Source organism: Callithrix jacchus, chromosome 19 (genome assembly GCF_049354715.1).
Source record: "Callithrix jacchus isolate 240 chromosome 19, calJac240_pri, whole genome shotgun sequence".
Classification (NCBI taxonomy): Eukaryota; Metazoa; Chordata; class Mammalia; order Primates; family Cebidae; genus Callithrix; species Callithrix jacchus.
In genome coordinates, this window is record NC_133520.1 from 20,309,487 (window position 1) to 20,336,164 (window position 26,678).

The following is a 26,678-nucleotide window of genomic DNA, read 5'->3' on the forward strand; positions in this document are numbered from 1 at the left end:
GTCTGTGAGGCCATCATAGGATTCTCAGGGCAGCATGGGGTTAGTTAGTAGTGTGAGTCAAGTTAATGAACCTTCATAATCAAGTTAATGAACTGTGGTTCTCCCCTCTGGGAGACACATTTTAGCAGGAGCCACCATGGGACAAGTGATTTTAATGATAACACCACAGGCGGCGTGCCAGCAGGACAGGTGTGGATATGCGGAGAGGGGCCTTTTCAAAATCTCTCCATTTCATTGCCCAGGCAACAGCTCTTGGAAAGAGCTGGCTTTGGACCCAGGCTGCTGACATGCAGGCTGTGTCCCTGCGCCTTCCCATCTGCTCCTTGATCTAACATCTCTCCCACGGACACCTCAGAGAGGCCCTCCCTGCAACAATGCACCCCGGAGACGCCCACATGACTTGGATTTGCTGCCTCTGGGGCTAACTTGGCTAAAATTAAAAATTCAAAAAAAACCATGTTTGGGAAGAAAACATCTGAGTTTTTAGAGCAAGAGAAGGAGAGAGGAGAAGAAAGAGAGACAGGTTGAGAGGGAGAGGGAGAGGGAAAAAGAAGGGAAAGAGAGAGGCAGGCTGAGAGATGGAGGGAGAGAGAAAGTGAGAGAGAGGAAGTGGGAAAGAGAGAAAGAGAGAGGAGGGAAAGAGGAAGGTAGGTTGAGAGAGAGAGGGAGGGAGGGAGGAAGACAAGTGGAACTGGTGAGTGCTTCGAGAGTCAGTTAATGACATTCAGTCAGGTATGTGACCTAAGCTGCCAGCTTGAGCTGCTCTTTTCCCAAAGCAGCCATTGTGAAAAGGGACTTTTGATATATGAGAGTGCCCATCACTCTGATAGTTGTGCCCTGATCCCCTCACTGGGATGCAGCATCCTTCTCAGGAGCCCTGCTGTCCCTGGCAGCAGGAAGAGGACCTGGTGGACATTTCCTGATTCTACTCATACGACGTGGTTAGAGCATCAGGAACCTGTTTCATCCCCTTCCTCGCCTGCTTGGAGCATCCAAGGGTACAGGAATAGAGGACCAGAGGCCATGCCATCACTCAAATCCAAGGAACAGTGTGAGCAGCCCAGGCGGGGAGCAGCCCCCCAAGGTGAGGGGCAGAAAACAGACACCCTAGAGGAGGACCTGGCACTCCCTCCCTCACTGCTCATCCCCATCACTATACCCCCATCACCGTACCTCCATCACCCTTTCCCCATCACCCCTTCCCCACCACCACTTCCCCATTACCCCTCCCCCACCACTCCTCTCCACCACCACCAATCACCCCTTCCCCCATGACTCCTCCCCCATCACCCCTTCCCCCATCACCCTTCTCCCTACCACCTCCCCCACCACCCAATTCCCATCACCTCTTAACCCACCACCCCTCCCTCATCACCCATTCAGCTACCACCCCTCCCCCAGCACCCCTTACCCATCACCCCTTGTCCACCACCCATCCCCTGGCATCTCTTCACCCAGCACCCATCCAACACCCCTCCCCCATCACACATTCCCCTACGACCCATTCCTATCACCACTCCCCCATCACGGCACCCCCATCATCAGTCCCCCATCACCCCCTCTGCTGTCACTGCTCTTCCATCACCACTTACCCATCACTCCTTTTCCCATCACCACTTCCCCATCACCTCTTCTCCCATCATCACTCACCAGTCACCACTCTCCCATCACCTTCTCCCATCACCACTCCCCCAGCACTGCTTCCCCCATCACCACTCCCTGATCACCCCTCCTGTATAACCCCTTCTCCTAACAGTACTCCCCCATCACCGCTTCCCCCGTCACCACTCCATCACCCATTTTCCCATCACCCATTCTCTCATCGCCACTCCATCACCCCTTTTCCCATCACCCCGTCACCACTCCCCAATCACCACTCCAACCCACTCCCCCATTGCCCCTTCTCCCATCACTACTTCCCCCATCACCACTCCCCAATCTCCCATTCTCCCATCTCCCATCACCACTCACCTGTCAACACTCCCCCAGCACTGCTTCCCCCATCACCACTCCCCCAACACCACTCACCCAACACCCCTTCTCCCATCACCCCTTCTCCCATAACCACTCCCTCCATCACCACTCCCCCATCACCCCTTCCCCATCACCCCTTCTCCCGTCACCACTCCCCCATCACCCCTTCACCATCACCACTCCTCTACCCCCCCTTCCCCCATCGCCACTGCCCCATCACCCCTTACCCCATCACCATTCCCCCAACTCACCACTCCCCCATCACTGCTCTACCCATGAATGCTCCCCCATCAAAGCTCCCTCCGTCAACGCTTCCCCCACTTAACTGCTCCTTGCCATCACTGCACCTCTATCACCCTTTCCCCATCACCCCTTCCCCAGCACCCTTTCCCCATCACCCCTTCCCCAGCACCCTTTCCCCTACGACTCCTCCCCCATCACCCATCCCCAACCACCTCCCCCACCAGCTCACCCCCACCACCCAATTCCCATCACCTCTTAACCCACCACCCCTCCCCTAGCACCCCTCCCTCATCACCCATTCAGCTACCACCCCTCCCCCAGCACCCCTTGCCCAACACCGATCCCACACCCCTCCCCATCACACATTCCCCTACTACCCATTCCCAGTCACCCATTCCCCATCACCCCTCCATTGCTTCCCCATAACCCCTATTCCCATCACCCCACCCCATCACTGCTCCCCCATCACCACTTCTTCAAACACGGCACCCCCATCATCACTACCACATCATGCCCTCTGCTATCACTGCTCTTCCATCACCACTTTGCCATCACCCCTTCTCCATCACCATTCCCCCAATACCCTTTCTCCCATCACCACTCCCCGATCATCCCTTCTCCCATCACCAATTCCCCCATCACCACTCACCCATTACCACACCCCCATCACCACTTCCGAATAACCCTTTCTCCTGTCACCACTCCCCCATTACCACTCCCCCATCACCCCTTCGCCCATCACCACTCCCCCATCGCCCCTTCTCCCATCATGACTCCCTCATCACCACTCCCCAATCACCACTCCCCCATCACCCCTTCGCCCATCCCCACTCCCCCATCACCCCTTCCCCCATCTCAATCCCTCATAACCACTTCCCCATCCCCACTCCCCCATCACCCCTTCCCCCATCTCAATCCCTCATAACCACTTCCCCATCACCACTCCCCATCGCCCCTTCCCCCATCTCAACTCCCTCATCACCACTCCCCATCGCCCCTTCTCCCATCACATTCCCCCATAGCCACTCACCACTCCCCCATTGTCACTCCATCTCCCCTTCCACCATCACCCCTTCTACCATTGACATTCCCCCATCACCACTCACCTGCCACCACTCCCCCATCACTCGTTCTCTCATCACCACTCCTCCCATCGCCACTCCCCAATCTCCCATCTCGCCTTCCCCATCACCCCTTCTCCCATCTCCACTCCCCCATCACCCCTCCCCCGTCACCCCTTCTCCCATCACTGCTTCCCCCATCACCACTCCCCGATCACCCCTTCTCCCATCTCCACTCACCTGTCATCACTCCCCCATCACCCCTCCCCATCACCCCTTCTCCCATCACCGCTTCCCCCATCACCACTCCCCGATCACCCCTTCTCCCATCAACACTCACCAATCTCCCGTTCTCCCATCTCCCCTTCCCCATCACCCTTCTTCCATCACCACTCCCCCAACACCACCCCCCATCACCCCTTCTCCCATCACCCCTTCCCCATTGCCCCTTCTCCTATCACCACTCCCCCATCACCCCATCACCACTCCTCCCATCACGACTCCCTCATCACCACTCCCCCATCACCCCTTCTCCCATCATGACTCCCTTATCACCACTGCCCCATCACCCCTTCTCCCATAACACCTTCCCCCATCACCACTCCATCGCCCCTTCTCCCATCACAACTCCATCACCCCTTCTCCCATCACCACTCCATCACAACTCCCTCATCACCACTTCCCCATCTCCCCTTCCCCCATCACCACTTCCCCCATCACGACTCCCTCATCACCACTCCCCCATCACCCCTTCTCCCATAACCCCTTCCCCCATCACCACTCCCCCATCACCCCTTCTCCCATCACCACTTCCCCATCACCCCTTCTCCCATCACCACTCCATCACCACTTCCCCATCTCCCCTTCCCCCATCACCACTCCTCCCATCACGACTCCCTCATCACCACTCCCCCATCACCCCTTCTCCCATCATGACTCCCTCATCACCCCTTCTCCCATAACCCCTTCCCCCATCACCCCTTCTCCCATCACCACTCCATCACGACTCCCTCATCACCACTTCCCCATCTCCCCTTCCCCCATCACCACTCCTCCCATCACGACTCCCTCATCACCACTCCCCCATTGCCCCTTCTCCCATCACGACTCCCTCATCACGACTTCCCCATCGCCCCTTTCCCCATCACCCCTTCTCCCATCACCCCTTCCCCCATCACCACTCCATCGCCCCTTCTCCCATCACGACTCCCTCATCACCACTCCCCCATCACCCCTTCCTCCATCACCCCTTCTCCCATTACCACACCCTCATCAACCCTTTTCCCATCACCACTCCCCCATCGCCCCTTCTCCCATCACGACTCCCTCATCACCACTCCTCCATCACCCCATCTCCTGTTACTACTCCACCATCACCACTCCTCCATCACGACTCTCCCATCACCACTCCGCCATCACCCCTTCCCCCATCGCCACTGCCCCATCACTATTCCCCCAACTCACCTCTTCTTCCCATCAATGCTCCCCCAACTCACCACTCCCCCATCACTGCTCCCCCATCAAGGCTCCCTCCGTCAACCCTCCCCCCACTTACTGCTCCTTGCCATCACCCTTTCCCCATCACCCCTTCCCCATCACCTCTTCCTCCATGACTCCTCCCCCATCACCCCCACCAGCTCACCCCTGCCACCCAATTCCCGTCACCTCTTAACCCACCACCTCTCCCCTAGCACTCCTCCCTCGTCACCCATTCAGCTACCACCCCTCCCCCATCACACATTCTTCTACGACCCATTCCCAATCAACCCTTCCCTACCATCCCTTCTCCCATCACTGCTCCCCCATCACCCCTCCATCCCATCACCCCTACTCCATCATGCCCTCTGCTATCACTGCTCTTCCATCACCACTTCATCATCACCCCTTCTCCATCAGCATTCCTCCAACACCCTTTCTCCCATCACCACTCCAGCATTACCCCTTCTCCCATTGCCACTCCCCCCATCACCACTCCCCCCCCCTCACCTCTTCTTCCATCACCACTCCCAGATCACCACTTCTGCATAACCCCTTCTCCTGTCAACACACCATCACACCTTCTCCCATCACCTATTCCCCCATCACCCCTCTCTGGTCACCACTTCCACATAACCCTTTCTCCTGTCACCATTCCCCCATAACCACTCCCCAATCTCCCATTCTCCCATCTCCCCTTCCCCCATCACTACTCACCTGTCACCACTCCATCAGCCCTCCCCCTAGCACTGCTTCCCCCATCACCACTCCCCCATCACCCCTTCTCCCATCGCCACTCTCCAATCTCCCATTCTCCCATCTCCTCTTCCCCCATCACCACTCTCCCATCACCCCTTCTCCCATCACCACGCCCCCATCGCCGCTTCTCCCATCATCACTCCCCTATAACCCCTTCTCCCGTTACCACTCCCCCTCACCCCTTATCCCATCACCTCTCTCTACCACTACCAATCACCCCTCCCCCACCACCCAATTCCTATCACCTCTTAACCCACCACCCCTCCCCTAGCACCCCTCCCCCAGTACCCCATCACCCAGCACCTATCCAACACCCCTCCCCCATCACACATTCCCCTACGACCCATTCCCAATCACCCCTTCTCCCATCACTGCTTCTCCGTAACCCCCATTTCCATCACCCCTACCCCATCACTGCTCCCCCATCACCACTTCTTCAATCACGGCACCCCAATCATCACTCCCACATCATGCCCCCTGCTATCACTGCTCTTCCATCACCACTTTGCCATCACCCCTTCTCCATCACCATTCCCCCAACACCCTTTCTCCCATCACCACTCCGGCATTACCCCTTCTCCCATTGCCACACCCCCATCACCATTCTCCCATCACCCCTTCTCCCATCACCACTCCCGGATCACCCCTTCTTCCATCACCACTACTGCATAACCCTTTCTCCCATCATTACTTGCCCATCACCACTCCCCTTTCAACTCTTCTTCCATCACCCCTTCTCCTATCGCCTCTCCTCCAACAGCCCTCTCCCATCACCACTCCCCCATCACCCCTTCTCCCATCACGACTCACCTGTCACCACTCCCCGATCACCCCTTCTCCCATCACAACTCCCCCATCATCACTCCCCCCACCCTTTCTCCTGTCACCACTCCCCCATGACCCCTTCTTCCATCACGACTCCCTCATCACCACTCCATCACCCCTTCTCCCATCATCACTCCCCAATAACCCCTTCTCCCGTTACCACTACCCCATCACCCCTTCTCCCATTGCCACTCCACCCCCATCTGTCACCACTCCCCCATCACCCCTTCCCCCATTGCCATTCCCCCAACTCACCGCTTCTTTGCATCAATGCTCCCCTAACCACTCCCCCATCACTGCTCCACCAATGAATTCTCCCCCATCAAGGCTCCCTCCATCAACGTTACCCACACTAACCACTTCCCCCACTCGCCACTCCCCCATCAACACCTCCCCCATCACAGCTCACCCCATTCACCACTCCTCCATAACTGCTCCCCACTCACCACTCCCCATCACAGCTTACCTACTCACAGTTCCCCCCACTTACCGCTCCATGCACTCACAGCTCCCCCTCCCCACAGCTCCCTGCAAGGCTGCAGTGAGCTATGATCACACCACTGCACTCCAGTGTGGGTGACTCTCTCTGAAAAAATATGAAAAAAGGCTGGGAATGGTAGCTCATGCCTGTCATCCCAGCACTTTAAGAGGCCAAGGCAGGTGGATCACCTAAGGTCAGGAGTTTGAGACAAGCCTAGCCAACATAGTGAAACCCCATCTCTACTAACGAACAAAAATTAGCAGGGCGTGGTGGTAGATACCTGTAATCCCAGCTACTTAGGAGGCTGAGGCAGGAGAATTAATCACTTGAGCCCAGGAGGCAGAGGTTGCAGTGAGCAGAGATCCCACCACTGCACTCCAGCCTGGGCAATCAGAGTAAAAATCTGTCTTAAAAAAAAAGGAGGAAAAGAAAAGAAAGAAAAGAAACATAAATTCTCAATCGCACCCCAGTCCTGCTGAATCAGAAACCTGGGGGCTGGGCCCTGGGACTCCGTTTTAACAAGCCCTCCTGAGAGGCTGCTGTGTGCTGAAGTTGGGGAAGCAATGGTTTGGTTTCCAACCCAGCTGAGAAGGCACAAAGTGTGGTTCCCAGGCTAGGGAGCTGGTCCTAACACCCAGCCGCTTCCTTAAGGAGTTAGCACAAATAAAGCAATTAAGCGCCTGCAATTCTTCAAAAGGAAGAATTTGTACTGAAGTGATTTCTTCATGTTTTTAGACATAGGGTCTCACTCTTTCACGTAGGCCGGAGTGCAGTGGCACAGTCACAGCTCACTGCAGCCTCAAACTCCTAGGCTCAAGCGATCCTCCCACCTCAGCCACCCAAGGAGCTGGGCCACAGGTGCACACCACCACACCTGGCTGATTTTTTTTTGTAGCAACAGGGTCTATGTTGCCAAGGTTGGCCTTGAACTCCTGGGCTCAAGTGATCTTCCTGCCTCAGCCTCCCAAAGTGCTGAGATTACAAACATGAGCCACTGCCCAGGACCTAAAATGACTCCTTACACACACTTATTTCTATTTCCTGGCCCTTCAGGTGATGTGGAGAAGCGTGGCCCAGCCTGTCATGTTATTCATCATCCAAATCTTTCATCCAGGAGAAGAACAGAGAGGTTAGAGGTGTGTGTTTAGGTGGATTACATTTTTTCTACAGTGCGGAGAGGGACCCAGCGGCCTCAGCCCCCAGATCAGCATCCCAGAGGGATTCTATTTTCCAGGTAACTGCCAGATCAAGGCCTGAGTCTTCGCCCATGAGCACTCACTGTCCGCATCTGCATACTCTCTGAAACCCTTATTCATTTTTTACCTACTTTGATTTTTAAAATAAGTCTGTCACTCAAAGTCTTCTAAACTAAAAAATTCCAAACGGAAACTAGACGTGCCCAGCCACCACGTTAAAGGCCTTCCAGCAGCAGAAGTGGGGATGGTTTTCCGACGAAGCAGGCCATGGTAAAGGGGGACTGAGAGTCTCACTGTGGGAAGTAGAAAAGTTCCTTTTAAAGTTTCCTTTCTTGTTAAAGAATAAGTGTGCTAGTAACTTTGTGAAGCCCTGTCCTATGCAGCTGTTAGACATGCCATGCTTACAGGCATTTATTACATTCTGTGTCCTTGGACTTCAACCAAGGTATCTGCTAGACGTGCTCACAGGCATGTCCCAGCTCTCCACTGCTTTTACCTGTTTAGAAAATTTTAAGTTATTAGCGAATCGGGTTTTAGATTGTGAGGTTTGGCTCCAGCCAATGGAGATCAGACACAGCAGTAATGACAACCCCGAATGTGTAAGGGATACATTTGCGTATTTTCCTTTGTTCACTGGGGGTACCCTTCCCACAGTCCAGGAAGTAAAAATTACATTGCTGAAAGATGCTTGTTTCAGTGCTGATTTTCCTTTGTGGCACCGGGCATCTATTTCCAACACTCACCATCCCACGGCCCTAATTTTGTGAATTCTATTTCCCCGTTTAACTGACCAGGAAACTAGTCAGAGAGAGTAAGATGGCGAGACTGAGGTCACGTAATAGGGTCCACATCCAAGCCATGAAGCATCCGAGGGTACAGGAATAGAGGACCCGAGGCCATGAACCGAGCAGTCTGGCCCCAGAACCACAACCTGAGCCGCACCCACTACTGCTGCTCCAGCCCACCACTCCACTCGGTAATAACTCTTTGGTGTCAAGTGTGGGCAATCCGTATTGTCTATTGGGGCTGTGAAACCAGCCACGGGCTGAACTAAGTGCCTTGTGCCTCCTCAAAGTGTGGTTCCTGTGCCAGCCGCATCAGCATCACCTGAGAGTCATTAGAACTATAAAATTCCACCAGGCACAGTGGCTCATGCCTATAATCCCAACACTTTAGGAGGCCAAATTGGGTAACTGCTTGAGGTTAGGAGTTTGAGACCACCCTGGGCAACATAGTGAAACCCAGTGTCTACAATACATACAAAAAATTAGCCAGGCATGGTGCTGTGCACCTGTAGTCCCGAGCTACTCAGGAGGCCGAGGTGGGTAGACTGTGTAAGTCGGGGAGTTCAAGGCTGCAGTGAGCTATGATCACATCACTGCACTCCAGCGTGGGTGACTGTCTCTAAAAAAAAAATGAAGAGGCTGGGCACAGCGGCTCATGATGCCTGTAAGTTTGGGAGGCCAAGGCAGGTGGATCACCTGAGGTCAGGAGTTCAAGACCAGCCTGGCCAACATGGTGAAACCCCATCTCTACTAAAATACAAAAATTAGCCAGGTGCAGTGGTGGGCACCTCTAATACAGGCGACTTGGGAGGATGAGGCAAGAGAATGGCTTAAACCCAGGAGGTGGAGGTTGCAGTGAATCAAGATTGTATCACTGCACTCCAGCCTAGGCAACAAGAGCGAAACTCTGTCTCAGATAAAAAAAAAGAAAAATACAAATTCTCAAATCCCACCCCAGTCCCGCTGAATCAGAAACTTGAGAGCTGGGCTCTGGGACTCTGTTTTAACAAGCCCTCCTGGAGACTCTGCTGTGCACTGAAGATGGGGAAACAATGGTTTGGTTTCTAACCCAGCTATACCTTCTGATCCTTGGGTAGCTTTGCAAACCCAGCAGGGCTTAGCTCCATGGATTGCAGGTGGGCATCTGTTGTTATTATTGTTAATTCCCACTGTAATTGTAATATGCAGCAAGCTTTGAGAAGCACAAGTGTCATACAAAGAATAGGGCTTTGAAGTTCAAGAGCTGGGTTCAAATTCTCGTTCTGACATGACTCAAATATGCCCTAAGCTTTCTAAGTCCTACTTGGTCCATCTGTTGAAAGGTGGAAGTGAGCCCTGAATGAGAAGCTGGCATCCTTTCTGGAGCACTGCAGGTGCCCAGTGAACATTAACTCTCATCTCCTACACTCCCAGCACAAGAAGCACAGCTCCCCAGCTGATGCCAGAACACGCATTGGGAGTATCAGGAGGAGGACCCAGACACTGGGGAGCATGTCTTGCGATGGGACCTGAGGGCCAGATTCCATATCGTCAGCCCTACAATCATGGGTTTCTCTCAAACACCTGAAGTGCAAACAGCCTCAAAATCCCTGGTGCAGGATGCTGTGGGAGTGGGAGGGAAACAGCAGCTACCCATGCCACCCCTCAGCTCAGCCTTCTGCCCCAGAGCCAGAAGCTTCTGGAGAGTTCTCTGGCCCCTCGCTGTCCCATCAGCCCCAGCCTCTCAGGTCCTTCCCAGATGTCCCCACCTGACCCAGCGTCCACATCCCCCATCTTCCCATTCCAGCCCCGTGTTCCTCCTGTGAGGAGGATGTTCCTCACCTGCCACCATCGGACCAACTTCCTTGTTGCCCAAAATCCAGGTACCTCTTCCCAGAGCTCACTCCACTCTGGCAGCCTCATTTGCCCCGCACTTTCCTTCTCTTCCTTCCAGCTGCCTCTACCCAGCCAGTGTCTCACTTGGTCCTTTCCAGACAAGTGCAGTTAGTCTGTGTGTGGATCTGTATTTCCATGTCCCCGTCCTTCCCCCATCTGTCTTTCCCCTCCCTGGTGGTCTCGGACACCACATCTAGGTGGTAAAAATACAGGGCTCACACCTCCACCCTTGTCCTTATTTCCCAGACCCTGAACCATCCTGCATTCCCTGAATAGTTGGCAGATGTGGAAATCCCATTGGCTCCTCTGCTCCATCCCTTTCCTTCTGGACAGCACTACAGACCTGCTGGGAAAGCTGGGGAGGCTCATGGGAGCTGAGCTGCAGCCCTGGGCCCTGAATCTGGAGACAAATTAAAAAAAAATCATTTTTTGAGACAGCATCGTTCCGGAGGCTGGAGTGCAGTGGTGTAATCATGGCACACTGCAGCCTCAAGCCATCCTCCTGCCTCAGCCTCCGGAGTAGCCCAACCACAGGGGTGCACCACCATGTCCAGATATTTTTATTTTTTTGTAGAGATGGAGGGCTTACTACATTACCCAGGCTAGTCTCAGACTCCTGGGTTCAAGCAATCCTCCCACCCTGGCCTCCTCAAGTGCTAGGATTGCAGGTGGAGCCTCCCTGTGGCCAGGATGCACTTTCCATGCTTCCCCTCTGATCTTGACAATGATCTTCCAGGGTGAACAGAAGGGTCCCCATTTCACAGAGCAGGCTCGGTGGCATCCCATCGTGATGCAGGGCAGGATGCCACTGTGAAGCCCATTTTCCCACCCCTGAGCCTCCTGACTCCTCCCCTCCAGCCCTCATGAGCTGGCGACTCCAGCTTTCCATGTTAGCAAAAGGAGTCACGACCGTCCCCCGGCCACTACCACAGGCCAATTTTGTTTCCCATCACCTCCTGTCCCTGTGTCCCCACCGGACCAGGAAGAGGACAGTCACAGCCTGGGTGCTTAACTTGGCACTGTGTGGGTAAATCAGGCAAATGACTGAGCTGATGAGAGCTTCAGTTTCTCCAAGGGTAAAATGGGGGTAACAACATCTTTATGTAGAGATGAGAGGTGACTTGGAGGGTTGGACACCCATTCCAGGGCCTGAGAAATCATCCAGTGACACCTCCTCTGCTCGCCCCTCTTCTTTCCCTCAAGCCTTTCTCTTCACTCCTGGACTTCACTCCTGTGTGGCACCCAACAATGGTGGCCATCCATTTACATGCTCTGTCCCAAGACGGGCTCCTTCCCATCCTGCCCTCGCTCCTGCTGCAGACCTGGCAGGCCTAGATGAGGAGCTCAGAAAAGGAGCAGACAGCACCTGCTCTGCATATCCTGAGCTGGAGTCTAGGCCACGCAGTCTCCGCGTGATGGTTTCGTGGCAGAGGCCATGCCCGCAGCAGCGCAGAAACGCCTCCATCTCTCCACCTCAATAGGCACTTTGTGAAGGTCCTCACATTCTGTATTCTTGCTCTTTGCTCACTGGGCTGTCTTCTATCCACTTCATTTCCCATGCGGCTCTGATAGGGAGAGAAGCTGACCAGCAAAATCCCAGGCCCCTTGGTCCACATCAGAGATCTGATCAATGGGAGGGCGATGTGAGGATGAGGTGGTTTCACTACAGCCTCGCCCATCTAACAGGGTGTCAGCCAGCTGTTATTTCTCAAAATAAACGCAAATCAGGTGACCCACTGTGAGTCTCTTGGCTCAAGCAGCGCCTGTCCTCAAGGGCAGTCTGTTCCCATTTTTGCTCTTGGAATCAGGATCAGAAATCTGAGCCCCGGAGAACACCCGTTTGACTCTGCAGCAGGGAGATGACAAAGACACGGAGGCTCAGGGACAGTGGGGACCACGCATCTTACCGACATGGAAGTGCTTAGAAGTTAGGGGGTCCAGCAATTTAGATGGGATAAATGACATTAACTTCACGACCTCCAACTGAAATGTAGAATTTCCTTTTACTATGAATGTCAACAATAAAATAGGAACTTTGTCATTAATTTAAAAATCACAGATATTTTCATCACACTAATTATCACAGGTTTTTCAAAACATTGTTTATGCTCATCACTACCTTATGGCAGCAATTAGACAGGAAGTCTTGTTATTTAATGCATTAAGAAGCACATATTAGGAAAATATTTTGATAATTGTGTCTTGGTATAATTAGTCTTCTTTGTAATCCCATGTAATCAATGCGTTTTATTCATTTGAACACCTGCTAAGAGGAGGCCTGCACTGGCAGCTCATGCCGAAGGAGCCCATGACATCAACAGGGTGAAGAGGCTCAGCAGGGTCTGCGACTGCCTCTCGCAGGACGAAGAAATCCTGTGACAATGCTGCCACCCCTGTCCATCTGCTGCCACCAGAATCCTTCCAGTGATGACAAAGTGTGATGGGCACTGGGCTGCTCAATGAGTAGTCATCCCTTCCCTGTCCTCCTTGCCAGCAGAACTCACTTCCATGACAGGGGAGGACCTGGGAGGTTAACTGCTCCCGACTTAACAAGGACCCAGCTCTGAGCAGTGGGACCCATGAAGACTAAGGGGTGGGGAGTCTAAGGGGTGAGGTGGTCATGGGCAAAGATGCATCTTCCCTCAGTCAAAAAATCAAAGATGCCCAGGAGGAAGCATGCTCCATGTTACTTGAGTGATAAATGTACATCTGTCCACTCTAAATCTCATGTTGAACTTCGACAGCCAATGTTGGAGGTGAGGTGTGGTGGAAGTGTTCAGATTGTCGGGGTTGGTCCCTCTTGAATGGCTTGGTGCCATGATTGCAGGAGAACTGTTGAAAAGAGTCTGGCTCCCACTGTCGCTCTAGCCATGCAATGCTGCTCCCCTCTGCCTTCCACCATGAGTGGAAGCGTCCTGAGGCCTCCCCAAAAGCAGACGCTGGAGCCATGCTCTGTGTACAATCTGCAGAACCGTGAACGAAATAACCTCTTTTCTTTAGAAATTACCATTTCCAGTATCCCTTCACAGCAACTCAATCAGACGGAGACCCTGAGTACCCACTGTACAGAACCATGGTGGGAGAGGGTGGAGAGGAAAGGCAGTCACACAACAACATCAGGGCCCAGGATCAACGTGGAATCCCATCACCTTTGGATTTCTTGTTACATAAGGTAACATCTCTTTTACTGTGACCTCCATTTAGGTGGGCTTTTTCTGAAAGCTCTCCAACAGAGAATTCTCCTGACTTGAGAGCAAGGACAGTCTCAGGGAAACTCCACAGCGAGTGTGACTCAGTGGCTTTGGTGCCCCAGTTGTTCTTTCCATGATCTTCAGAAGGCTGGGGCCTTGTTGAGACTGGGTCTTTATTTCTGAAGAGGAAATCATGGCTACCCCTCTATGATGCTCCTTATAACTGCATCCAGAGTCTGATTCATATCTGATTCATCCGTTGGTGTCATCTGGACTGAGGACCAAAAAGGTCTTCTCTATAGCCCCCTGCCCAGGCCACCTGGCCTGGGGCCCCAGGAGCTCAGGCAGAAATTGCTGAGTGAACATTCCTCTTTACCTCTTTGGAATCCTAGGGGAGACAGTCGCTTTTAGAAACAGGATGTATGTTATTTGCAGGAACACATAATCATAAAATCAAATACACATTGTATTAGGAGATTACTGAAAAGCAGGCAAGAACTGCTGATAAGAGAATTTTCTTTTCTCTTCTCTTCTGTCAGTCAGTCCATGGATGAAAGAGCGTGTCAGAGACGTCATATTTTTCTGGCTGAATATTCTTGACAATGTGAAGTCATACTGCAGAATCCAATCGCCGAGTTGGGTTGGATGTTTCATTCTGAAAAGTGCTGCGAATCTGACCCTCTCTGCTCCAGTCAAGGACTCAGTGGAGTTGCTACTTTAGGACATTCTCAAAGCATTGGAAGAGCCAAGTGTTGATAGGCGGCACACGGTGACAAGGAGGGTCTAGATCACCATTATAGACACTTCACAAATAATTGGTTGTTTTAACTGTTCTATGCAGCCGAGTCCAAAACTCAAGACTCAAGTCTAATTTAAAGACATTGATTGAAATAGGTTATCAAATTGACTTTACTTCTTCATCACAGAATGACGTAAGAAAGCAGAATATGGGGGAAAACGCTCTAAAAATCTAGCAAGCCATTCCATTCAACCCATTTCTTCAGACTCTCCCATGGCTGAAATCTCAGTGGCAATCCCCTGACCACCAGGAGGGCAGCAACTGCATCTCTAGCCACATGCCTTTGATTGTGTAGCTGTCATTTCCAGCAACTGCACAAGGGCAGGCTGCAGCTGCTCTAGATCAAGGACACCCTCAGCTGGCCCAGGAGGAAGTTCCCCAAGAGGCTTTCATGGCCATCCCATGATAGACACCAACTCAAATTCCCCTGTGAACTAGGGTCGCTGTCCAGCACACCATCACCACAGCATGCCTCCAAGCAGAGGACACTCCATACCTCTTCCAAATTAACGGCACAGCTAACATACAGTAGTGGGACTCTAATCAGTCTCCACTTATGCATTCATCCCTGAGTAGTAAAAGAGCTGTAGTAGCAATTTGATATCAGCACTAAGACTAAAGCCTCATTCTCTGAAGCACATGTTATAACTGGAATGTCACCTTCCTGATTGGGGAAGATTATTTTCAAACCTCGCAGTCCTTTCTGCTCTCTGAATTCTCCCATTCTCTTCCTGACTGATGAATGCCAAGTTTATTTCCTGGTTTTGGTACTGCATGAATTCTCCTGAAACTGGGATAACCCTCTGTAATAAATCTATTTATACAAGATCATGAAGAAAAAATACAATATGAATATCATGAAGAGAAATACAGTAGATGACAGATATTCAAGTAATCACCCAGGAAGGAAAACCTGTGTATTTTCTACTCCTCGTCCCCACCCTTCCCCAGCATTCACAATGCTCACACATGGGCCCACCTGCCCATCTGTCCTCTTCCTCCCTGGCTGTGCCCATGGGGGTGCTTGCTGCTGTGTCCCGATGCTTGGATCTCTCAGCCCTGTGCTCCCCTGCCTTCAACACTCTCCCTCACCAAGTCTGAATTCCACAGAACCTTTGAGATGCGGCTCCCACCAGGGTTCGGCAGCCCCTGGGACCTTGCATTTGGCTTGTCCTATTTGTCGGCATCTAACATGTTTCCTCCTCAACCTAGTCTTCTTTAAGACTGTCAGTGCAACAACTTCTCAGCAAACAGTTACCCAATTAATAAACCTCTCCCTGTTGCCAGAGCAGGAACCACACTTGGGATCCCTAAGAAGCTCCAGTGGGTGCTACAAAAAGATGCTGAGAGTTCCTTTAGTTTCTCAGATGGCAGCACATTTTTGGTGTCCCAAATAACAGAGAAAGAAAATGTATTACCTGTGTTCTCTAGAAGGTTTCAGACACTCATCTGGGCCAGTCCTGACAGTGGCCAACCCCCTACCCCACCCCAATCTCAATCACAATTGCTGAATAATTGGGCTGGTCGTGGTGGCTCATGCCTGTAGTCACAGCACTTTGGGAAGCCAAGGTGGATCATTTCAGGTCAGGAGTTTGAGACCAGCCTGGGAAACATGGTGAAACCTCATCTCTACTAAAAATACAAATAGCCGGGTGTGGTGGTGGGTGCCTCTAATCCCAGCTACTTGGGAGGCAGAGGCAGGAGAATCACCCGAACCCAAGAGGCAGAGGTTGCAGTGAGCCTAGATCATGCTATTGCACTCCAGCCTGGGTGACAGAGCAAGACTCTGTCTCAAAAAAAATTGCTAAATAATTGGTCAAGGTTGTGTTTCCTTGAACTCTTGTGGGTCATTCAAATGTAGGTGTTTTTGTTTCTGTTGAGATGGGAATCTTGTCATAGCCCAGGCTGGTCTTAAAACTCCTAGGCTCAAGCAATCCTCCTGCCCCAGCCTCCTGGGTAGCTGGGATTACAGGCCTGCACTACTGTGGTCTGGCTCAAAGGTAGGAATTTAAAAGGTACTGAAGGCTGGGTGGGGTGGCTCATGCCTGTAATCCCAGCACTTTGGGAGGCCTAAGCGGGTGGATGACTTGAGGTCAGGAGTTGGAGACCAGCTTGGCTGACATGGTGAAACCCTGTCTCTACTAAAAATACAAAAATTACCTGGATGTGGTGGCATGCGCCTGTTGTCCCAGCTACTTGGGAGGCTGAGTTGTTTGAGTATCGCTGAAATTGCTGAGGCAGGGGTTGCAGTGACTTGACATTGCGCCACTACATTCCAGCCTGGGCGACAGAGTGAGCAAGACTCCATCTCAAAAAAAAAGAAGTAAATAAATAAATAAATAGTATCTGAAGAACCTCAGAGAGCCTTGGATGGAACTGGAGAGCCCCAGGTAACCAGTAAACAAGCTATAGATCTTAACTATTTGAAAAACTATACACAAATATTTGTCGCCCTGGTTTGGAGCACAGGATCTGGGTGGGAGTGTCCACGGCTGACTGACTCCAGGCAGGGACACAGACGCATGACCTTGAGCAGGTTAGCCACTCTGTCTCCAGCTTCCTCCATGGCTGTAAAATGCAAATGGATTTAAGGGCTTGGCTGAGCGCCTGGTACATCATAAACACTCCACAAATGATAATGATTATTATTACAAATAAGAATAACCAACCAAAGGGCGCAGCAATAAAAGCACATCTGAAAAGAGTGATAAGAAATAGACACTGAACACTGAGCATGAGCTGCAGAAGGCGGACCAGTCCCAGTCTCTACACCCACCCCACCCAGCCCTCACACACCAGGATGGACGCTGTCCAATGCAGAAGACGGACCACAGTCCCGGTCCCCACACCCAGCCCTCACACACCAGGACAGACACCGGCCAGGGCAGAAGACAGACCACAGTCCCGGTCCCCACACCCAGCCCTCACACACCAGGATGGACGCCGGCCAGGGCAGAAGAGGGACCACAGTCCCGGTCCCCACACCCAGCCCTCACACACCAGGACGGACGCCGGCCAGGGCAGAAGACGGACCACAGTCCCGGTCCCCACACCCAGCCCTCACACACCAGGACAGACGCTGGCCAACAAAGAGCAGTATCTAGAAAGTATCTTCTCTTTATTTAAGTTAAACAATTTTCAAGGATGGTTCCCATCTATAAAATGGACAAAGTACAAGCTCTGTACAGCAGTTCTTTTTAAAAATCAACTGGGAAAAAAAAATTACCAAACTATATTTTGAATTTGCAAAACATACTCACAGATACCATCATTTGAGCTTTTATGAAGACATAAGAAAGGACCACCACAGAGAAGACAACTAACTTCGGCACGCTTTGCTCGAAGGGCTCTTAGGAAAGAATTGTGAGTTTTAAAAACAGGAGTGGGAGGGTGGGACAGTCCCGATGACTAAAAAACAACGCAAGCACAGTAAGTCACTTTGGCACACTGTGTCATGTAAACATAGCTCACCGCAAAGGACCCCTCCCCAACCCACCCCTGCTCGTGATGCCCGCACCGTCCAAAGCCGCCCCCCAGCTCAGGGACAGGACACTGCCCCCAAGGCACGGCCACATAAGGGCCTGGGTAGACACATCCCAATGGTACGAAGGTTGCGAGGACCTGGGGGTGTGGGCGGGGTGGGGGTGTGGGGGCAAAGGATTCATCAGAAAACCTGATTTAAAAACCAGCCAGATTCAATGTTTTTGAATCAATGTTTTTCTTCCTAACAGTAGTAGTAACCGTAGGTGACAGGGTCTGACAAAAGGACCTGGGTGCTGGGGCTGAGCACTCCCTGCCCTGCCCTGCCTTCCATAGCACTGCCTTCCACAGTACCTCCCTGCCCTGCCTTCCACGGCCCTGCACCGGTACCTCCCTGCCCTGCCTTCCATAGCCCTGCACGGGTACCTACGGGAGTTTCCTCAGGCTCCCCCCCAAGAGCCCATCGTGAAAGAAGAGTGCAGAGTCACTCCAGTGTGGGGCCTCCTGCCCACTCAGAACACAACTGGTTACATGGCAGGGGATGGGGGAAAGGAAGACCTACATGGTGGCCCCCTAGCCAGGCTTCCACCCTGGGGCTGCTGTCCTACAGTGCACACCCGTGGGGCTCCTGCAGGGGATGAAGACACACAGTCACTCCTTTCGTACAAGACAGAGGGAGGAGCATGGCACTGGTAGAACCTCCCAGTGCCGCTCCTAACTCCAAGGCCACTGCTGTCCCTCCGAGGGGTCTGCAAGTGTGCGTGTCTGGTGCCTCAGACGGCCAGGCTGTGCTAGCCTCTTTGAGACTGAGCATCTCTGTGTGTGTGGTGCTGGGAAAGGCAGCCAGGAGTGAAGGGGGAAGCAGGGCACTGATCACAGAGTGGCAGGGGTGACAAGGAACTTTTCTGAGCACCCAGGGAGGCACCAGGCACCTCTCCCTGTTATGACTTTCAGTTCATAACCGTCTGTGGTTTAACAGGACCCTAAGGCTCCTGTCTCCTGCTAGGAATCCTCAATGTAAATGAGCAGGTATTGTTTGGTTCTGACCCTTCCTAATTCTTTACCCAATGCCTCCTGAAGCATCACCTTGGCTAGTAGGGCATGGGAGAGGCTGTAGGCAGGGAAGGACTCGCTGCCTGGCTGGAGCTCCCCAGGCTGCAGGTGTGTGGGGCTGTGAGCCAGGCCTGTGCCCAGGCTGACAGGCTTGTCCCTGCCACTGCTGACCATTAATTCTGAAGGCCCAGCGTGCAGGGGTTCAGATCACAATGAGGCCAATGCTAGCATGTGACAGCTGCCTGGTGCCATCAGTCTGCTCTTTTGCCAGGGGCGCAGCAGTATCACTGGCTCACCTTGGGAGCTGTGGGGTGTTTTTTAACATTCTTTAAAGAAGAGAAATTTAATGTAAAAAGACCCAAAGTGATATCTGTTAAAATAAGTAACCCCTCCAGGTTCACAGATACCCACAGCACGCAGAGCGGGTTCTGATGCACAGTAGTGACGCCCAGGCTGACTGACACCCAACAGGGATGCCGGGGCCGAGGCGGTGGTCTGGAGGAAGCCCGCCAGCTGGCCACGGCAGTAGCACCAACTGGCTGACCAGGCTACAGGGGACAAAGGAGGTCACCTCCTGCCTCCATGAGAACCTGGCCCCTCCTCCCAGTGGCTGTGAACAGCTTTGTGGGGAATTTACAAGATGATGATGACTTACAGAAACCATAGGGAACTGACCGTACATTCTTTCTTTATATAGCTTTATATTTAGTGTCCCACCATAGAAAACGTCATCCTCAGATATAGCAAGTACATCAGGTAGAAGGGAGTTGGGCTAGGAAGACACTTGCGAGCGGAGGAGCAGAGAGAGGGGCCATCGATGTAAACCTGCCACGTGACACGACTCAGCTTTGTGGAAACCAGAGGAGATTTCGATGGGATAGAAAATGGAGATTTCAAGAGTTCTCCTGGCTCCCCAGGGGCACGTGGGCCCCCTCCTCCTGCCCTGTCCTCAGCACACACCTGTCCATTCAGTTGCTTCTACCACTCCCTGGCCGGTCATTGCTGGGTGTCACTCAGCTGCAGAGCCGGCAGAGGTGAAGGCTGGAAAGAAGAGGGGCGCCCCAGCCTGGGGAAGGGGGCCCACTGGGCTGCACTGAGAGGAGGAGGAGGAGGGCAGCTCTCGCTTCTCGCTGTGGCTGCATCTGCGCAGTCATCCGTGCCTTGCCGAAGTTCGACTTTCAGACCATGATGGAATACTGAGGTATATTAGTTTCGCGGAAAGTTTAAGAAACATAATCAATAATGTGATCACCAAACTCCACCTGATGGTGCAGGAGACAGGACGGCAGGGCCTCCCGGGCCCTCCTACTGCTGCAGGTTGAGCGAGAACTTCCACTGCTGCGAGAGGGCAGGGCCACACACCTCTACGCTCAGGCCCCCACTCTTGGCCGTGCGACTGTCCAGGCACAGGTTGCTGCCCACGTGCCTCAGCTTGGAGTTGCCCTCGATCTGTTCCCATTTCTGCAAGACACAGGGGGAGACCTCATAGGGTGGGCACAAGCCAAGGAGTACAAACAGATCCGTGTGAATTCAGTCTTCTGGCTGCATTAAAAACTCACAGATAGAAATACTTTTTTCCCAGCCTCTCATCTAAAGGGATGGGGAACTTGGAACAGCCCCACAGGAAACTGGCCACACGTAATGCCGGGAGCCCAGGAAGGAAATGTAATCTCTGCCTTGGTTCAATATTCAGAACCTCTCCTGCCCCATCCTTTCTGTGGGTGTCCCCTCCTCTGATCCTCAGTGCTTGGGGCACCCACCCCTCCGTCATTAGCACAAGGATTTGATGTAGGAGAATTTGCATTCCTTTATAAGAAAGCTTCATCCAGTGATGTTTCACCCCAAGAAGGGAGCCACACCAAGCAGAGCCAGCTCCTCCCCTGGCTGTTGGAAAGCAGCCTGCCTGGAGGACTTGGTCTGGGCACCTCCATGCTCCCACTCAGGGCTTTTTGCTCTGGGGAGCCAGAGGAACCGGGTCAGGCCAAATGACAGTAAAAGAGACGCTTGTGTGAACAAAACATAGCGTTGAGGAGCCTATTTCTATGCGGTCTGCTCTCTACTGGCGTGCAAGCTCCTTGGTGGAGACGACAAACTTGCCTTTGCTACCCTTGAGTCCCCTGGTGCTCTGTATGGCAGGGGCCAATGTTTGCTGAGTTCTGAACATGTCCCTTGTAAAGTATAGGGTACGATGCCTTTTTACTAATGCTCAAATCAAGCTGACAACCAAACTCAACCAACCCATCCGTTACACACCAAGCCAGAAATCAAAGCGCACAACCCAGCCTGAAGGAAATCTGAGGAGCCCTCACCCTGTTTAGGAAGTAACGTAAATACCCCTTTCAGTGTGAGTGCAATGGCTTATACCAGTAATCCTGGCAATTCGGGAGGCCGAGGCAGGAAGATCACTTGAAGCCAGGAGTTCAAGACCAGCCTGGGCAACATAGCAAGAACCTATGTCTACAAACATTTTTTTAAAAAAATTAGCAGGGCATGGTGGTGCATGCCCGCTGTCCTAGCTCCCTGCAGGCTAAGGCGGGAGGATCACTTGAGCACAGGAGTTTGGGGCTGCAGTGAGCTATGGTCAGTCACACCCCTGCACTCCAGCCTTAAGCAACAGAGTGAGATCCTGCCCCTTAAAAAAAAGAAAAAAAGAAAGAAAAAGAAAAGTCCCCATTAAAAAATCTCTCATGTTTGTTCTCAAAAAATAAAAGGTAACTTTTTTTTCCTCCCCAAAGCTCTCGTTTCAAATAATGAAGTCTGTGGTTCTAATTAATTTTTTATACTGTGTGCACTCAAGTTCCTTCGTCTAAGTATTTTTTTGCAAATCCTTTTTATACTGCAGAATTAAATTTTCTCACTCCTTGCCTCCCTTTCCCCTTTGACTCTGCAAATGTGCACATCATACGAACACACGGGTGTGCTTGGAAACCAAATATTCCAACTGGCAAGCCAGTTCAGCTCCAAGATGAAATTTGCTAAGGAGCTTCCTCTTGAGGGGCCAATGAGTGAAGCAGGGAGGAGTCTGTGCAAGCAGAGGAGCTCAGTGCTCAGGACCTACCTTCTTGGCAAAACACCACAAGGATGCTGTCACCCGGACCCTACGTTCCTTACTTCTGTCCACCTGCTCACCTGGGATTCTTACCAACAGGGAAAGGCAGTGCCATCAGAGGAGCCAGGGGAGGCTTTTGCTAAGTGCCCATCATTTCCTCTTTCATTTCTGGCTCCCCTGTTACTGTCAATTACCCCTCATGCTGTTTTTCTCCATTGTCATGTAAACTGTGTATTGAGGATGCCCTGTCATTCTGAGTGGCCAGGAATCTTCTCAACAAAGAATGTGGAATGAACGGAATCTGATTCTGGCCACTGGAGGGACTCTGCCTGTCAAGTGTCAAAGCATCAGCTAAATGAGGAACCTCAGAAAACAAAAACCAAACCCCAGCTTCATCTTACAAAGGTGGCCTCCTGGGCCCTGATACTGTCTGTCTGATGGGATTGTGGGCTGGTGGGGGGTGCAGAGCAGATTTTCGAGACAGCTAGACTCTACTGAAACAGCCCCTACATCCTCTATAATAGCTCAAGTCTTGGGGTCTAAAACCTAACAGATCCCCATTTATACATGCCATGCATCCAGAAAAACTGATTATTTGTATGCCTTTTCATGCTTCACAAAAGTCCTAAGCCATGTCAGTTATGGTTCCCCAAAACTGGGACTGAAGCAGTAACACCGGTAAATTCTTGAAATCAAGCAATATTGAAGCAACTATTTGTTTTTAGAAAAGGTTTCAACTGGGCCAGGCGCGGAGGCTCAAGCCTGTAATCCCAGCACTTTGGGAGGCCGAGGCGGGTGGATCACGAGGTCGAGAGATCGAGACCATCCTGGTCAACATGGTGAAACCCCGTCTCTACTAAAGATACAAAAAATTAGCTGGGCATGGTGGCGCGTGCCTGTAATCCCAGCTACTCAGGATGCTGAGGCAGGAGAATAGCCTGAACCCAGGAGGCGGAGGTTGCAGTGAGCCGAGATCACACCATTGCACTCCAGCCTGGGTAACAAGTGCAAAACTCCGTCTCAAAAAAAAAAAAAAAGGTTTCAACTAAAGTCATCACTTTATCACTCCATTACATCCAAAGACATCTCTGCTCCGTTACATCCCAGAGGAGAGGATCACCCGATACTTGGCTCAGCAGATGCAAGCCTTGCTGAATTCTAGGTGGTTGGGTCCAAGCGAAGACAGCCTTCTCTGGCTTAACAGACACTCCCTTACACATTTTAGCATCAAGCCATCAACAGAGATGGACATTTGGAGATGTGGATTATGAGCAGAGCCCTAGAGGGGGGCTTTCACTGCCAAGATAGGCTGGGACTCTGCAGAGCAAGGAAGGAGGGGCACCCAGAGCTGGGCACAGGGATTTGGAGACAGACAGGTGAAAGAGGGCCCTCTGCAAGCATCTCTCTGACAACTGGGGTCTGAAAAGGAGATCCGGTTTTGGCCTTGGTCTTCCCAGATGACTCTAGGGTGGAGGCAATGACTTTCTGAGCCTCAGCTTTCCGTGCTGTGAAATTAGGATTGGTCTAGAAGCTGACTTAGGCTCTTAGCTCCAGTAGGCTCTGTGCCTCAAGTTTCCCTACATCTCATCTATCTCTAAGGAGGGGCTGTTCTTACAGAACAGGGGCAGGCACTCCAAGCATGGGCATGCTAGGAAGGCCTTTTGTGTTTGCATTGCTGTTCCTGACACTACCTGTTACCCCATGCCTTGACAAAGGATGCACCTACAAGCTGCCACAAGGGAATATGTCAGAGAAAATCCGCTTACAAGGCAGGTATAAAGTCTATTTTGAAATGTTTAAAGAAACTGTGTGTGTGTGTGTGTGTGTGTGTGCGCGCGCGCATGCGCACACATGCGCGTGCACGTATATATGGTGTATATGTATATATGTGGTGTGTATAGGTAGATACACACCGCATATATACACATACACACACACACTTGCATTATGTGTGTATCGAGTACTATCCATTTGAACATTAATCATTTAGAATTTTTGTAAATTTAAATAGAAGGTATTTGATAAACAAAAGTATCTAATTTCTCTTTAAAATATTCAGTGGCATGGGGGGAAAAATGAGAATATAATAAGAAATAAGCAGCGTTAGGCCTGTGGCTTAAGTCCAATAGGGCAGCTAGACATTATTCACAGTGATGCAAATGAACATATAAGTCCTCGCAAAGACGGATGCTTCGAGAGGAAAGATGGATGCTTCGAGAGGCAGCACAGAGCAAGAGGGCGCAGGATGTGGCTGCCCCCAGTCTGGGTTAATCACGGGCACCCACAGGTGCCTGCATGCCATACCTGTCTGCTGTCATTTTCTCGGCAGCCCTGCAGCTTTATAAGAGAGCCTGGTGCCCGGTCCACCACAGTAAGGCACAAATCCATGTGCTTCACTGACTTCTCCTTCGTCAAGGCCCATTCCTGGAACAAAAACCAGAAGTCAGGGGCACGCTCCGCACAGGGCTGTGAAAGGAACGAAGTGGCACTGACGAGGGCTCCAGAAGGAAAAGGGTCACGCATCTGAGCTTAGATTCAGAATCCCTGAGCCAACTGAGAACGAAAGAATTACTTTCTGCCTAAGGGCAAATTTATAACACGGGAGACATGGGAGAACCTCACAACTGAGCATTAAGTTGGCTGAGTGGCGTGCACAAGTCCTTTGAGGACCTTAGTAACTAAGATGAAACTTAACTATTTTAGCCCCAAATGCAAGTTAGACTGCCTTGTTCATTTTTCTGTAATTCAATGTGGGCTGTAAAAACTGCAGCACAAGCTTGGTTATACACCAGGTGGCCAGTCAGGGCACCTGGTCCACCCACACTATTTGGAATGACTCTGGCCTCATGCAGGTGTGGCCTGCAAACAGCATAGATGAATGTGGATTGTAGTAACACACTGCATATTTAAGCAAAGTGTATTGTGTATAACCTCCTAAGTGAACACTGATTGAACTATGGATGCTCATGAAGCTCTCTGAAAACTGGAGAAATAGATCTATGAATTTCTTCACACGCACTACAGCTATATTTAATTGGGTGCCATGTGCCAAGCATTATTTTAAGCTCTTTATACAACAGCTCCATGAGGGCTACTATTCTTCTCATTTTATAGATGAGAAAACTGGGCTAGAGAGTGTTTAAATAACATGCCCATGATGTTAAAAACAGAAATATACACATATATGTATATACACACACAAGTCAAGGGCTGCCACAGGGTGAGCGAACAACCATTCTGGATATTAAATGAGACAAAACAGAGAAGGGGTGGGTATGGTCCCAGGTGGCAGAGGAGGCTGGAGCCTGTTCCAGGTGGGGCCACAGCAGGACGGGAAGGTGAAGCTTCTACCAGCACTCTCCAGTTGCCCCACTCAAAGGGATAAATGCCCCTTAATATCCAGAGGCAGCCAGGCCCCTTCCAGTTTAAAACTCCAGAGGGACTCACTATCCACTTCCTTCCCCTTCCACCCTAAGCCCTGGCACGCTGCAGGGGCCTCTCCTCTCTCCCTCCGTCTCTTTTCATTGGTCTGTCCCATGACTACCTGCTGCACACTTGCATGAAAGAGGCGCTCTCACAGAGCAGGGCTCACTTTCTAGTGGGGAAAATGAAAGACACAAATATCTCTATAACCTCAGGCACTATTATGTGCCATGAAGGATACTTTTTATTTTTTCAATTCTTGGAAAGAGAGGTAAGGAAAGGAACAAATAGTCTTTAAGAAAGCCTCACTGTCTAGTATCTACATCATGTTGGAACAAATAGTCTGTCATTAGAAGAACATTAAAAGCTGAAGACTCAGCTGGGTATGGTGGCTCAGGCCTATAATCCCTGTACTTTGGGGGCCAAGGTAGGAGAACTGCGTAAGGTCAGGAGTTTGAGATCAGCCTAGGCAATATAGAGAGGCCTCGTTTGTACTCAAAATAAAAAATTAGTTGGCCAGGTGTGGCGGTGCACTTCTGTGGTCCCAGCTACGTGGGAGGCTGCAGTGGAAGGATCGCTTGAACCTGTGAGGCCGAGGCTGCAGTGAGCTGTGACTGTGCCACTGTATTCCAGCCTGGGGGACAGACCAAGACTGTCTCCTGGTGGAATGCACCATCTCCAGCTCTCAGCATCAGCAGAGGGGAAACAGAGGCACAGACACCAGTCTAGGAGAAGTGACCTTCACCTCTCTGAAGACTTCTTCCTTCCCTAACAGGGGGGAGACTTGGGCAAGCCTGCTCACTTCCCAGGGCTTCCATTTTCTCATCTTTTAATTAGTGTTCCTCACATTCTACTCCATGAGGAATTCTATGAAAAATGGATTCTAGGTCAAATAAATTTGAGAAACAGATTTTGTGCTGTGTTTATTTCTTGGAAATTCACAGTCTATTAAAGGCTCTGAAGAGTCCTAGAATAGAAGCACCTGCTTGGCCTGTGCACCACAGCATC

General features: G+C 51.5%; 1 protein-coding gene and 1 long non-coding RNA gene across 2 annotated transcripts in view; one reads left to right on the forward strand and one right to left on the reverse strand.

The window, feature by feature from the left end:
* Positions 1-485: 485 nt before the first annotated feature.
* Positions 486-8,698, forward strand: LOC144580365 (uncharacterized). The gene is made up of 2 exons (XR_013529757.1): positions 486-1,084; positions 7,873-8,698. It is a non-coding gene; the product is annotated as an uncharacterized LOC144580365 (long non-coding RNA).
* Positions 8,699-17,764: 9,066 nt separating this feature from the next.
* GALNT2 (polypeptide N-acetylgalactosaminyltransferase 2) overlaps positions 17,765-26,678 on the reverse strand; it is a 219,219-nt gene continuing 210,305 nt past the window's right edge. The window contains exons 15-16 of the mRNA XM_003735230.5: positions 24,552-24,671; positions 17,765-20,659 (exon numbers count right to left, since the gene is read on the reverse strand). Coding sequence (XP_003735278.2) covers positions 20,504-20,659; positions 24,552-24,671 — 276 coding nt within the window. The 3' untranslated portion in view covers positions 17,765-20,503. The remainder of the gene's footprint in view (positions 20,660-24,551; positions 24,672-26,678) is intronic.